The sequence below is a fragment of the Fomitiporia mediterranea genome (genome assembly GCF_000271605.1).
Source record: "Fomitiporia mediterranea MF3/22 unplaced genomic scaffold FOMMEscaffold_5, whole genome shotgun sequence".
Taxonomy (NCBI): Eukaryota; Fungi; Basidiomycota; class Agaricomycetes; order Hymenochaetales; family Hymenochaetaceae; genus Fomitiporia; species Fomitiporia mediterranea.
Window position 1 is genome coordinate 2282309 of NW_006760390.1, and position 13618 is coordinate 2295926.

Consider the following 13618-nt stretch of genomic DNA (forward strand, 5'->3'; position numbering starts at 1 on the left):
CGAAGTCTTCTCGTCACATGTACAGATTTACGAAACAATATATTTGTGGTTCTACCTCGGAATTTTCTGACCTTGAACACGACTATATAATCTGGATACGTTTCATGAACTTTGGCCAGTGGAGACTCATAATGCTGCTGTCTTCTATATTCCTCTTGGCCGGCTCTGCTTGTGCTGCTGCTTGGTCGACGCTGACCGTCCCACATACAAATGGTGCCGATGACAGTCCTGGGTTGTTGGCTGTACTAGAAAATTATACTGCAAACTCGACAATCTTGTTTGAGAAGGACGTCACTTACAATATATTTTCACCGATCAAGTTCCCGACTTTGACGAATGTCGAGGTTAGCATCCAAGGTAACCTCACATATCCGACGAATGTTTCTGCTATACAGGGTGCTTCAATGAAAATATTCTTCGTTTGCAATGGGTGTCGCTGATACGAATTTCTGCTTTAGTTGCTGTAGCATCATCGGTGCGATTCATAAGCAAATCGCCAACCTCTTTGTGAATTATTGCTAATCTTATTTGACGAACTAGAACTACCCTGGTTCATGGTGTGTGTCATCCCTAACTTTCTTCACTAAGCCTTAATAAAATAACATTTGAAGGATCACGTTCTCCGGAGGAACGAACGTCACTCTTCGTGGTTCACAGGACGATGAATGGGGTTGGATTGATGGACACGGGCAGCAGGTGTGTTCATAAGTTTCCCGATCGTTTGAATATTTAATGATTACTTCGTAGTGGTGGGATGCTATGAATCAAGATAACCGACCCCACGGGATTGCGTTCAGCAAAATATCAGGGGGTGTCATCAGAGACGTGAAGATTTGGAAGGTATGTACTTTGGTAATGGTTAGAATAGAGCCAGCGAGTAACCTCACGATTCTTTGTCTGTAGCCAGTTGCTTGGAATTTTGCGACCAGCGGATCTAGCGATCTGCATGTGTTCAACAACACGATTCTGGCAATTTCAGACAATTCAGTGCGTCGTTGCGTCAATTTCGACGTATTATATCCAGATTGACTCTTCACTGTAACGAAGGCTTTCCCGTTTAACACGTGAGTATCTTTTGAGCACACATGGATCAGTTAGTAACATACCTTTGTCAGTGATGGATTCTCGGCAGGAGGAACAAACTTGTTGTTTGAATCGAACTATATTGTCAATGGCGACGACTGCCTGACAGTAGGTAGCGGGGCAAAGAATATTATTTTCAGGTAAGGTTTATAGTTGTCATAACTGTCGGAATTTTAACGTCCGATGGTTTTCCAGGAATACACACTGTACGTGATCGGACGCATGGCGTTGCTGTCTGTCTCAAAGTTCTGCAGGTGAAAATGGGCATGGTCTGTCTATCGGATCTTTGGGAAAGGATGGCGCTGTTGCTGACGTTGAGAATGTTTTGTATGCTCTCCAATACCTATTCACTGATTCGATGCTGACTCCTGAGCAAGGATCGAGAATAACTTTATGGTAGGTTTTCGGAGACGCTCTTGCAAGTCGCCGATAATCAGACCTTACGCAGAAAAATTCGCTCTACGGAGCTCGATTCAAAAGCTGGACCGGAGGGAACGGCCTTGCTAGAAAGTATGCTTATGATCCGTTGATTGACAGTTTTGCTCACTATTGATGAAGCATAACTTGGCGAAATATCGCATTTGAACAAGTCCGCTTCCCGGTAAGTCCACGTACATGGAAAGCCAAACATGAACCTGACATGATTATCTGAAGATCTATGTGACTCAGAAGTAAGTTTCGAATTCCTGGTCTCAATTCGCTGTATTGAATGTGAGTTGACTTAAGTTACTGGGACCAAGGCGTACGTTACGTTTTCCGATGCTAAATTTCTATTAATTCATTACTTGACCTAACAGCTTGGCCCGGCACCAAATACTTCGTCCACCAATAATACACACATTGAAGACTTCCTGTTCCAGAATTTCGTTGGAACGATTGATGAGTTGAGCACGTGATGCGATTGATTGGTCTTGATTTAATAATTAACGATCTAAACATGTGCAGCCGAGCAAATTACACGGAGGGATCGTGCATCTCTGACCCATGCTGGTATGCCGTGGCGAATGCTACTGGAAAAGAGGTGAGCGGATAATGTATTCTGACTCGATCTTTACTTGACCAAGTTTCGTCCGACCATATTCTAGGTCATAATCTTCGATCTGTACCCCAACACCGGTGAGGAGCTTCAACTGATATCTTAGAGATGTGAATCTTATGATTCATATGCCTTCTAGCGACAAGTATAGTCGCGAAGGACATATTCGCGAAGACTGAGACTGGTGCTCCTGTTGCGGTAATGTGTAATCCCGATACGGTAATGACGTTTCTCCCGCCGATGAAATTATAATTAAGTGTCGTTTGACAGGTTACGAATGATGTCGGTTTTGTCTGTCAGGATGGAGAATTTATGCGTACAGCTGCGGGCTGAGTGCCCTACAAGTACCTTTAGCAATGGCTTGTAACTCATCCTTGCATATGCTTCCGAAGACTGCAGCTAGCTCGAAGTTTGTCTATCTACGGATTAGAATGAATGATGTACTCCTACTAGCCCTGCGCTTGCAGTGATATTTACGGTTTCATATGCTTGCAAAGGTGAAGGTCAGCCTAGAGCTTCGAGGACGTGATGAACTGATGCCGTGCGACTCCCGGTTCCCTCACCCTGCTCGCAAGTGGACCGAACTTGCTTCTTTGGTGATTTCTACTTTTGACACTTGATCTGTCATTTGGCCGTCACATTCATAACGCATCGCTCCGCCTGTTCCTCTTGACCTCGTACCACCATCTCCTCCAGCTGGCAATGCAGTCCACCTCCTCGTCGAGCTCGCTCCGTCATCAGTTTATTCCTCTCCTTCCAGACCCACATAGTCGTGCACGACAACATTCCGCTCCTTCTTCCACATCATTGAATGCGTCCATTTGGGCTCCGCAGCCCAAATCACCGGGTGGCACATGGCCCAAGGACACGCACGGCTTTGCTGAGCACACTGTGCCTAGTGACAGCAGGCCTAACGTCCCGCAACACGGCTTTTTCCCTGTTGTTGACGATAGGCCATTCACCAGGGAAGACGTCTTTGGTCTCCCCAGTGGCATCAAACCGCCCCCTCAGACTGGTGTTGGTGCCATTGGCGAAGGGAGGCAGAAAGATGCTCCCTTCCGTGAAGCAGAGGTATGCCAAGTCCCATGACGATTCCTTTGTCGATTTGCTGCGTGCAAAAACAACGCATACATGCACCTTTCATGATCTGACTGAATTCTCTTTGAATTTCAGCATGTCGAATTGCTACTTCGCTCACTCGATCTGAATTCTCCCGCACCGGAACAGCTGTCCCCCGCGGTCGACTTTGACGTTTCTCCATCGACATCTTCATCATTTCCCAATACCCCTGTCGAGAGTTCGCCCACGACACCTCGATCTTCTGACACTCTTTTCCATCACTTCAACGAACTGTCCGCCTCGGCGAACAATGTCGGGCTCGGGTTTTCTTCTCAGAACGGAATCTTACCAGTGATGCAAAAGCAATCCCAGGGGTTATACTGGGGCGAAGTAAATCCTGCAGCTCTGCGTAATGATTTCACTCATACCCAAGCTGGACATCAAGCCACGTTCCAGCAGGTGCATCCGTTCGACCGTGTCTCTGAGAACCGTCCCCCTCTTGCATTTGCGACCGCGTTGAATTGTGATCATCGACACGCTGCTGCCGTTGACTGGAATCAGCAGCCGTTTGCGGAGTCACCTTGCTGGTCGCATTTGACTCCTCCGCTAGACGGTAGGCCATTTGCGCGTAGCGACTACGAATTTCCTAAGCTCAATTTCACCGAAACTGGAAGAACCGGAAATACCTTTGGCCCAGCAGGTTCAATGCAATCGCGATCTCAGCAGAATTCCGTATCAAATGAGGTTTGTTAACTTGTCTTAATGTGCGCGGGGATTGACTAGATATATGCGTTATAGCCAATCAACTTTCTGTCCCTTCTTCATCCGTCGTCGACTCCTCCATATGCTCTCTTCGTCTCGCGTATTGTCAAGTCTTCCGACCAACAAGCTTCTATCTTCTTGCAGCAAAAGCTTAAGGTTGCCGACGAAAAGGAAAGGGCTAAAATTGTGGATGCTATTTGTACTCGTGGGACTGAAATGATGTCCCACCGGTAAGCTGAGTAACTGCATCGCCTGTACATGATAACTTACGGTGAAATTCTATCTAGGTTTGGAAATTGGGCAGTCCAGCGCTGCCTCGAGGCCGCATCGTCAGTCGAAGAACGACGAAAAATCGCCGCGTGTATGAGGTGATCATTCCGCATGGCTCCATGACTTGTCTTCACTTATCTCCGTGTCTGTTTAGAGGAAATGTCGTCGAACTTGCCACCAATTGTTATGGCTGCCACGTTCTTCAAAAAGCACTTGATTGCGAGGAGGACATTAGGCTCTTGATCGTTTCCGAACTTCTCTTGGGTGATCCTGCAAAGACGCTTATCAATAAACATGCCTCGCACGTCTGGAGTAAGGTAGTTGGGAGCTCATAGTCTCCGGATCAGTTCTTATGCTTACGTATTCTTGAGATTATGGAAATCAGCTGGACACCCCCAGCTCCGCCCATCTTCTCCTAGTACGTTCCTTCAATTAATTTTGGAAGTATGTCGACAGTCATTAAGGATGACCATTTTAGTGTGAACAAAGCACTCCAAGGAAAATGGGCATCTCTGGCCTGCCACGAGACTGGCTCGCTTGTTGTACAGGTGAGACGCTTTGCGATTACTCTGTAGATGCATTGCGCAGATAACTTATCGACACTAAATAGCACGCTTTCGAGAATCTCGAGGAATCCGCCAAGGATGGTATCGTAGATGAGCTTCTGAATAGAGGCCCGCTTGTCTTTGCTGACGTCGCCAAAAACCAATGGGGGTCATACTGTATCCAACATAGTCAGTCCGTCCTAATTAAATTAGAATTTACATAGCCGTATTAATTTCATACAGTCTTGGAACATGGCAGCTACAAACATCGCGACCTCGCCCTTTCGTTGTTGCTCGCCGGTCTGCTGGAATTCGCAACAAACGAACAGGGCTTCAAGTCGGTCACGAAGGCCTTGAAAGAGGGAGGTAAGGATACTCTCGACAAGTTCGTTAATAGGATGCGCGAATCTCCGCCTAGGTTTGTGATGCATGGTCACTGATGTTAATTGATGGTGGCTCACGTTCCCATTGTAGCGGCCGCAGAGCTATCATTGTAGATTTAGCTCTATCTACAACCGGTAGTCAGCTCATTGCGAGCGTCCTACCTAACGTTCGTACGGTTTCCTTTCGGTTCCACCGTGATTGGAGTTATAATTAACTGTGTACAGATTGACAAGGATCAGAGGACCACATTATATGATGCGGTATGCCCACTCTACTATGTTTGTCCTATCCTGGATTCAAATATCTCGATAGATCCGCGGCCATATCGTTACCTTGCGAGGCTGCAAGACTGGCTCGAAGGTTATCTGGCTTTTGTGCGTCTTCCATTTTTCATTGAGCACACTCCCATTCACAGTAGTTCGTCTGTCCAGTGACAGAATGGTATTTAGCAGTATATTTTACGACTGAGCGCCCCCTGACAGCTAATTTCGATAGCGCGCTTACTACGGGTCTTGATCACTATTGTACATATGCTCATGCCAGCTGGTGGCTGAGTATCTCGGCTTAACTGCGCTGGAAATCTCTTTACGTTGCATCTGATTGAACCGGCACGAACCTTGCAATAAAACCATCGAACACAATCTGGACGCCATAATAAAAACTGAAGTACGAAACAGCATCACCTCCATCTGTCGAAATTCCTTTGTCAAGCATATTCGACCATCCAATTGATCACCATCTTTCCGTTTGGTATTGTCTGCATTTAACGTTCTCTGGACCGTCGTTATACCATAACCACAACACATCGAAAGACACTCTGTGACGCTTCATCTTGCACATTATCATCACCGGCATCATTCGCATCGCATCGCTCCTTGTTCTTTTATCTGCATTCGATATTCATTGCATTGCATTTCCTCATCGTTCCTTTCTCGACACAAAGGGTATTTCGAGGGAAGATTAGCATGACGTCCGCCCAGTTGTTTGTTTGTTCACGACCATTCGTTCATAGTCTCCAATGTTCTTATGAGTGGATGTTCATATACTCCACCAAAAATTTCGGCCCGAGCAGAAGCGAGGGTAGAGAAGTAGTAGTTTATAGATAGGTACAATATAGAATAGCCAGATGCGTAAGGCACAGCCAGGTGTCCAGGCATCCAGGAATAATCGCTGGCTGACGTCACAACCGGGGTAGCCGGGAGGAGATGAGAAACAGAAACGGGTAGGTGCTCAGGTGGCGGTATCAGTACATGACATGATATCATCCGTGACCCGACACATCTATAGTTCATATATCCGTTCGTCTATAATTCCAATACCCCAGTCCGTCTTCAAGACGCCCACACTCTTCCTCTCTCTCTCTCTCTCCTCGTTGTCGCCTCAACTCACGCGACATGGCCGACATCGCATATGCGCGTCCGCTTCCGACAGTATTGCAACCGCTGGATAATCGCGCGCGTCGATCCCGCGTTGTTTCATTTTCCTCCGTCTCCGAAACAACTCCCTCCTCAAATCCATCAAGTGGCGAGTCCTGGTTCCACATCTCTGCATCCCAGGCTTCATCCCACTCCTCTGCCTGTTACTGTCCTCCTCTTCCGAAAGGCGCCCGTCCGGCTTCGCCTCAACCAACGCGTATTTTCGAGCTTGACTCTCGTTCTCATGGAACCGGCACAGATCAGTATCCGTCTTCTATCAAACGCTCCGGCACATTTTCGTCTTCTTGGAAACTGGAATGGAGAGGAATCTCAAAAGTCGTCAAATGGGCCGTTATGGGCGACAAGTCGAACGACGACGCTTCCAAGCCGGGTAGTGTGAGCCTGAGAACTAAGAGAGGGACTCGCGACGGGGACTTTAATCTTCATCGGCAGGAGCCCGTGTCTCAAAGATTAGACAAGCCTTTGTCGCGCGATCCATATGGGCCTGGTTTTTCTCCCTATATTTATGCGTCACCGACTTCCCCGCTGTCGCCCTCAACATCTGCTACTTGCGTGGACAGTATCTACGATGAATATCCTTCGCACTCCAACTTTGGGAAAATTACCCATGACTCAAAATTTCCGTTATCCGAAGTGCATCTTCCGACTCAGAAACAACCCCTTAATGAAGGTGATTTATTGAGAAGGAATAGAAGTACCCAGGTAAGTCTCAGCCGAAGTTACCCCCTTCCATACATGTACCTTTATGAGGCGCGCTCACCCTTTCCTTTGCAACTCATTCGCTGCTTATTCGACGTTCGCCGCAACGCTTTTACCATTTCACATCTACACGTGCGATCACTGTGACATTCTCCCGATACTGACCGATTTGTCCAATCAATCAGACCTCAAGTTGCGAGTCTCACACGTGTGAATTGAAAAACACGAATGTGCGGCGCGCTGTATCGGAGTTGGGACACTGTGACCCCTATAGACCGTTATCCACCATGCATGACACGTTTTACGACGTAAATCAGTCTACTACGTCTTTGGAGAGTTCCTGCAACTGGCCGAATCCTCATCGTGTCGCACATTCTGATCTTGGGCATTCTGACGGCTCGAGGGCAATGCCTCCACCTGCGTTCGCTTCTGCCTTGTCATTGTCGTACGGCAACTACGATCGGTATAACGTCAAATCAGGCACAAGTCTTCGTCCCCTTTCAAATATGCAATCGATGCGAGCAGCGATTTCCAGACCTGTAAGCACATCCAGTAAAGGTACACCTTTGACTCCACACCGACGACCGCGAAAGCTGCAAAAGAGCCTCAGGTCTATCCCAACTCCTGAAAAACGAGCAAATCAGCGGACTATGCACGTTTCGTCTGCATCACCTGAATCGCCGTCGCACCGGTCCGTACATTCAGATGCCCACTCCGCCGCTGTAACAGCACCTCTTGTGTCGACCAAGCCCCACCCTAGACCACCCCGAAAATTGAAGAAGAAGCCTTCCCCGGCCCTGCCTCCTCTCCCCGTAGGGCCCTTTAACGGAGACGTTTCTGATGGGCCGCCTCCGGTTCCTCCTAAATATCCTTCATTTGTAAAGAATGCACGCGTTAGTACATTTGAATTTCTTTCCTTGGCGTATGGTATTTATGTGTCTTATTTACAGGAAATGCGCCCAGTTCCTCCGTCCGAGTCTCACAGCACAGATGTCAGCTCTGGTTCTCCTGCTCTTACTGACACTTCTGCTTCTACTTCTGCTGAGGAAGAACTAAATTCATCGCAAGAGACTGCGGCCACCTCTGAGGATAGCAAGTTTAGGCCTCCAGTAAAGCGACCGTCATTATTGAGGACTGAGTCCAATCGAAGGTGGACCGTTGCCGTGGCAGACGTCCCCGATGATTTATTTATTGAGGAACTCGATCGGCTTCGTCGTATGGGCTTGCGTGCAGGCGACATTCACGGTTTCCACAACGTTATGCAAACATCTCACACTTTGCCGCCTTCGGCCGCAGCTCGTAAAGGTTCTGGGGGCGGTAAAAATACCGAAACTCTCGAAGCCAGTCAATTACAACGCAACAAGTCCTCCAACACTGTCCTAGTTCAGGAGATTGGTGTGGAGGACGAGATGGAGTGGCTTCATGCACGTCGTGCCATTCTGTGCTGTCGCGAGCTGGTAAGAACGGAGAGAAATTATCAGGAGCGTCTACAGGACCTAGCGAATTGCAATGTGAGTCATCAAATATTTATTCGCGAAATAGTTTACTCAATTTGAGACAACAGGTTTCCGATGCGGTACCGGCATTACTTTTACAATACCTACCTGAGCTTATCGGAGCATCAAAACTTCTCAGTACTCACTTTAACGAGGATTTGTCTGCGTATGGCATAACGAATGCTTTCTTATACGTGGCTGCAACACTTGAGAGTGCTCTCGTTCCTTGGTCGGGGGTCGTTGGTCAGTTCTTCGGTGGCAATCGAACACCCCCTAGGACTGCCAAACCCAACAAGGGAGAGGTCGTACGTGATACCGCTGATACCGAGGAGAAAAGTGGTGTTTCCAAAGTCCGCAGCGTATCGATGCTCGGAGAATCTAACCTATTTGCAACGCGAACCACCTCTGCGCAGTTCCTTAACGGCGAGTCGATTATGTCAAGTTCGAGGTCTCATTGGCTGTTTCAACCCGCATTTTCGCAAAACCCTGCGGAAGATGTCTACGATAAGGACGCACTGTCCGGACTGCGGAAGAGCTTTCGTCGGAGTGTGACAAAGTCCAAAGAAGACAGGGAGAAACGACGCAGGGCGCCATTCCGAGAACTTGCTATTCTGCCGACGCAGCGCGCCACCAGATATGTTCTCCTCTTCCAAGGTAACAAGGATTCTTCTGTTGTTTTCTTCAGCTCCACGATGCTTATTCAGTCTATTTATTTCCAGAGCTATTGAAACATACGCCTGCCTCGTCGCCAACTCGCTCTTGCGTGGAGAAAGCGGTCGAAGTCGCTGTTCGCCTCGCGAAGAAATGCGATCGTGCCCAAGACAACTCCACATTTCTGTTCCACGGTTAACCTACCTTCCATTCCATTTGCTCATCGTCTCAACACATGTAACACTAGCATCTACACTTGCATCACTCACAATAGTCGTTCCTTGCATCGCATTTTCATTTGACTAGCTCGTTGATTGAGCCACTCATTCTTGCATTCCTTTTATTGTATACACTTATATGTAACATCTTTTGGGCATGTTGCTGTCGCATTTGGTTATGATAATTTCTTACCTTTTTGAGTGCCATTCTTAGTATGTGTAAATTACCTGCTCTTATTGGATTATTTCGAATATTCTCACTGCTTCATTGCTTGGCTTTCCCGTTCTCCTTACGCATGCATACCTGTAAATAGTCTTCTTTCTTCTGGATCATGGCATCTCCTATCTTTCTCCAAAACTTTCTTGCATTCACATTGTACCAGTAATATACACTCAGGGGGGCTGTCATACAAGATGGGGAAAGTAAAACTATGAAAAGAATGTCGGTTCAGCAAAAAGGAGTTAGGAAACCAAACAAAATGACTGTGAGACGTTGAAGCTCCAAAAAAGCTCCAGTGTGAACGAAAACTCAAGAAGCAAAAGATAATGCATGGAAAGTTGCATACGAATACGAATATTAGCCGCGGAGAAAAAAATTCTTTCAATGACCTTCGTCATCGGTACTCTGTTCGTCGTACAGGACGACATATTCCGCATCGGGATGGTGGGCAACTTGGCGGCCGCCTGCGTGCTCACGAGAAGCCTCCCAATATTCTTCGTCCGAGGCTGCGTCGAAATCGTCAAGTAAAGAGTCCACGCTGTCTACGTCAGTTGAGGGAGCCGATACGGTTGGGGTCGCTGGAATAGATGTCGATGGAACTAGGTCAGGTGTACGAGGTTCGACTGGGTGGTCAATTGAGGCCGTTCTCGCGTGCGAAGGCTCAGGCATGACGACCTCGGACGCAGTGAGTGACTCATGACCGGAGGAAGAAGGACCACTTGGGATAGGAACCGAGATCCTAAGAGAAAACATACGGTCGCATATGCATGAGACACCATATAGCGATTCAAAATAGGAATTCATCACTCACTCGCACCAGACGCTTTGACCAAATGGCTCTATACCGTCGCTAAGGCGCCAATAGCCAACGTATTTGCCCGGAATTTCGGGCGCCTTCATATCATATGCGTTAACATCTACTGTAGTTCCCTTTTCGACACCCCCAACATGGTAGCTGAGAGGAGCACCATTGAATGCTGGCATGCGATCACCAGCAACAAATGTAATGCGCGTAGTCTCCGGCCATGGCATAACACCATCATTCCGGATGCGCCAAGACTTTACGAATTCCGCTCCTGGAGGGAAAACCTGACCATCCTCGACATTGACATCGGAAACAAATACTGCGTGAAGTACATTCTTTGGGACCGGAGGGTATTTCGCCATGAACGCCGAAAAGAGTGATGGGAAGGACGGGACGTCCGCATCGTTTGCCTCAGATCGCGTCATTGCTTTCTTCGGGGCATTGCTGGCTTCGCCCAGCTTCGTGGGTTCGTCGCGCCAGAGGTCTGCAAATTGCTGAACAAGCTCGGAAGGCATGCTGGGCATGAATGGTGGTGGCGTTGGCAGGATGGGCATCACCACAGAACGCTCAAGCGATTCTTCATCGTCAAGAATCGATGGAGTAGTAGCCATTGCAGCATCGGACGTCTTGTCTTTGATGTCGGCATGTACTGAAGCGTCAGTCACAGAACGCTCAGGCGATTCTTCATCATCAAGAATTGATGGGGTGGTAGCCACCGCAGCATCGGATGTCTTGCCTTTGATATTAGCATGTACTGAAACATCAGTCTTCTCGGGTAGTGGATCCGTCTCGATTGCAACACCTATGGTCTCTGGTTGACGGATAGGCGTGTCGATGAGAGATGTTCCTCCGACACGGTAAACAGTCGGAATAACGACGTCGGGACTACGCAATTTGACCAGTGGATGAAGAGGAGGGTGCACTTCGATCGGCATTGCCTCGCATTTGCTGCAAAGGTCATAATCTGGGCATTCTGGGTGCAAGCACTTGTATCTGACGCCACGGATGGTTTCACCACACTCGTTGCAGCGAGCACTGTGCCTCTTGTAAGCATGCGGGTCGCGAGATGACTATGTAAAATTATTCAGGTACTATCTTGGTAAAGAGTTCAAACTGGTGCACTCACAAGATCTTGTGGCTTATCAAGCTTGACGAATGTATGCCTTGGATGATGCTCAGGCACGATATCATGGCAGGAAGAACCTGTATCAAGCAACTTTGTCAAGCTCACTGCACAAAGTACGAAGCCAAACGTAACGAACAAGTATCAAAGTCCGGGCATGAAAGACATTTCTAAGAGATCCAACTCAGTAAAGCCTAGAGGTAAATCCCGATAAACAAGAACATACGTAACGAGATCCACGAATTCTTGAGTCACAAAGGTCGCAAATTGCATTATGAGCGGCAGTAGGCTGCGCCCGACGACTAGACTGATGCACTCTCGGAGTTTCATCCCCATCACGTACTTGAATAAACATGATTCGCCTGGGCGTCTCTAATGACACGAACTCATGTCCAGGATGGTCGACTTCATGCCTTGGGAAGCACTCGTCGCATAGGTCGAAATCTGCATAAAGATTGAATCGTAAGATGGGGTCTCATCAAAAAGAATGAGGGACATACTCGGACAGTCCAGGCACTTGTGTCTAGTACCCACGACTATGGAACCACAGAAATCACAGGAAATCCCTGAGTGAACAGGCCTCGACGACAGCGGAGGAATGTTCAACTCAATTAACTCAAGTACATTATGATCACGTTCGCGAGGGGTCGAAGCGACGTCACCTGGCTTCGTAATTTCCAGGAAAGAATGAAGAGGGCCATCGTCCTGCTGGGCAAAAACTGCCTGATGCCAGCTCATTGCATCGCGCAATGTTACACAGTCTTCGCACTGGAGAGGGAAAGTGAGATCCAAAGATACATAATCCGAGAAATTAAAGCGTAACACACCAGGTCATAATCAGGACAATTATGGCACTTGAATCGCGTTCCACGTAGGTCGTATCCGCAATAATCGCACGTTATACCGTCATGCAGAACTCTCTCTGTCGGTGCTGGTACACTCGTGCTTGGAGCCGGGTGGACAAATGCTCCCGGAATGGTCACGTCACTGGCATCATCGGGATTCCTCTGCTCAGTCTGTTCGGCTTGTTCGTGAGCAACAGCCTCAGAGGAAGAGGCAGCCTGAACTGGAGGAGTAGGGACACGTTTGGGTGTCGGAGTTACTGGTGCTTCGCCGAATGTTGATGTCATCATCTCATTGAAGTCTCGTAGGAAGTTCGACATTAATTCCTTCATTTCTTCCTTTCCTTCAGAGACCGAGCAGCATGATTGCCGAGTCGACTGAGAAAGCATAGAGTTACGATTGGATGTACCTGTGGCGCTCCACTCGTCGTCTACGTCCATGAAGGAAGAACCCGCAGTCTGCGGCGGATGGCGAGGAAGCGGCCTAGCCAATCGAGGTGAAGGAGGAAGGTCAAACGGACTCGGGTCTAAAGAAGCAGCAAAAGGAGGCTTATGCGGAATCTCATCTACGACATTGAACCGCAGCAGGCCGTTTGGCCAGAGACGTCCACAAAAGGGGGCGATGTGCTCATTATACTGTGCTTCATTGTGGACCTCTTTACCAACGACGACTCTAGATCCCTCAGAAGGACAGAACATTAGCCTTGAGAGATGGTAAGATCCCCTGATTGGGAAGACACGATATAGCTGTGCGAGGGAGGCGCCGAAACACTATCAGCATACCCTGCACTTGTTATCGGACACCAACTAACCTGACTCTGGATTGCGCTGAAAGAGGGGAAGGACGACTCTGGCAGAGTGAACTTGCGAGTTTCATTGTTGTACGTCGCCTTTACTGTGAACATGATGGGATGGGATGAAGGATGGGATGGAGCGCAGCGCGGAGATTGGGACCCCTTATATATATAACGTGACGCGTCTCGTCTCGG

At 48.2% G+C, this 13618-nt stretch overlaps 4 protein-coding genes across 4 annotated transcripts; 3 read left to right on the forward strand and 1 right to left on the reverse strand.

Annotated features, from left to right (window-relative positions):
- Positions 1–131: 131 nt before the first annotated feature.
- FOMMEDRAFT_106733 (pectin lyase-like protein) lies at positions 132–2677 on the forward strand (the record flags this gene model as incomplete). Its single annotated transcript, XM_007265739.1, has 20 exons — positions 132–399; positions 462–475; positions 541–557; positions 612–696; positions 748–840; positions 904–987; positions 1048–1064; positions 1116–1223; positions 1279–1289; positions 1338–1410; positions 1461–1479; positions 1532–1593; positions 1642–1684; positions 1738–1754; positions 1810–1825; positions 1881–1966; positions 2029–2104; positions 2169–2199; positions 2259–2338; positions 2390–2677. The coding sequence occupies 20 exons, from the start codon at positions 132–134 to the stop codon at positions 2450–2452; spliced, it is 1263 nt and encodes a 420-aa protein (XP_007265801.1). The 3' UTR covers positions 2453–2677.
- Positions 2678–2821: 144 nt separating this feature from the next.
- Positions 2822–5655, forward strand: FOMMEDRAFT_133525 (ARM repeat-containing protein; the record flags this gene model as incomplete). The annotated part of the gene is made up of 13 exons (XM_007265740.1): positions 2822–3190; positions 3293–3922; positions 3977–4170; positions 4228–4308; positions 4365–4527; positions 4582–4628; positions 4689–4758; positions 4821–4944; positions 4999–5173; positions 5230–5305; positions 5364–5399; positions 5452–5517; positions 5635–5655. The coding sequence occupies 13 exons, from the start codon at positions 2822–2824 to the stop codon at positions 5653–5655; spliced, it is 2052 nt and encodes a 683-aa protein (XP_007265802.1).
- An 878-nt stretch (positions 5656–6533) lies between these two features.
- On the forward strand, positions 6534–9498 carry FOMMEDRAFT_27963 (uncharacterized protein; the record flags this gene model as incomplete). Its single annotated transcript, XM_007265741.1, has 4 exons — positions 6534–7277; positions 7460–8167; positions 8225–8785; positions 8839–9498. 4 exons carry the CDS (start codon positions 6534–6536, stop codon positions 9496–9498), a joined length of 2673 nt encoding a protein of 890 aa, XP_007265803.1.
- Positions 9499–10037: 539 nt separating this feature from the next.
- FOMMEDRAFT_167441 (uncharacterized protein) lies at positions 10038–13534 on the reverse strand (the record flags this gene model as incomplete). Its single annotated transcript, XM_007265742.1, has 8 exons — positions 10038–10598; positions 10671–11734; positions 11791–11867; positions 11927–11957; positions 12014–12231; positions 12288–12555; positions 12615–13376; positions 13442–13534. The coding sequence occupies 8 exons, from the start codon at positions 13532–13534 to the stop codon at positions 10241–10243; spliced, it is 2871 nt and encodes a 956-aa protein (XP_007265804.1). The 3' UTR covers positions 10038–10240.
- Between the last annotated feature and the right edge of the window lie 84 nt (positions 13535–13618).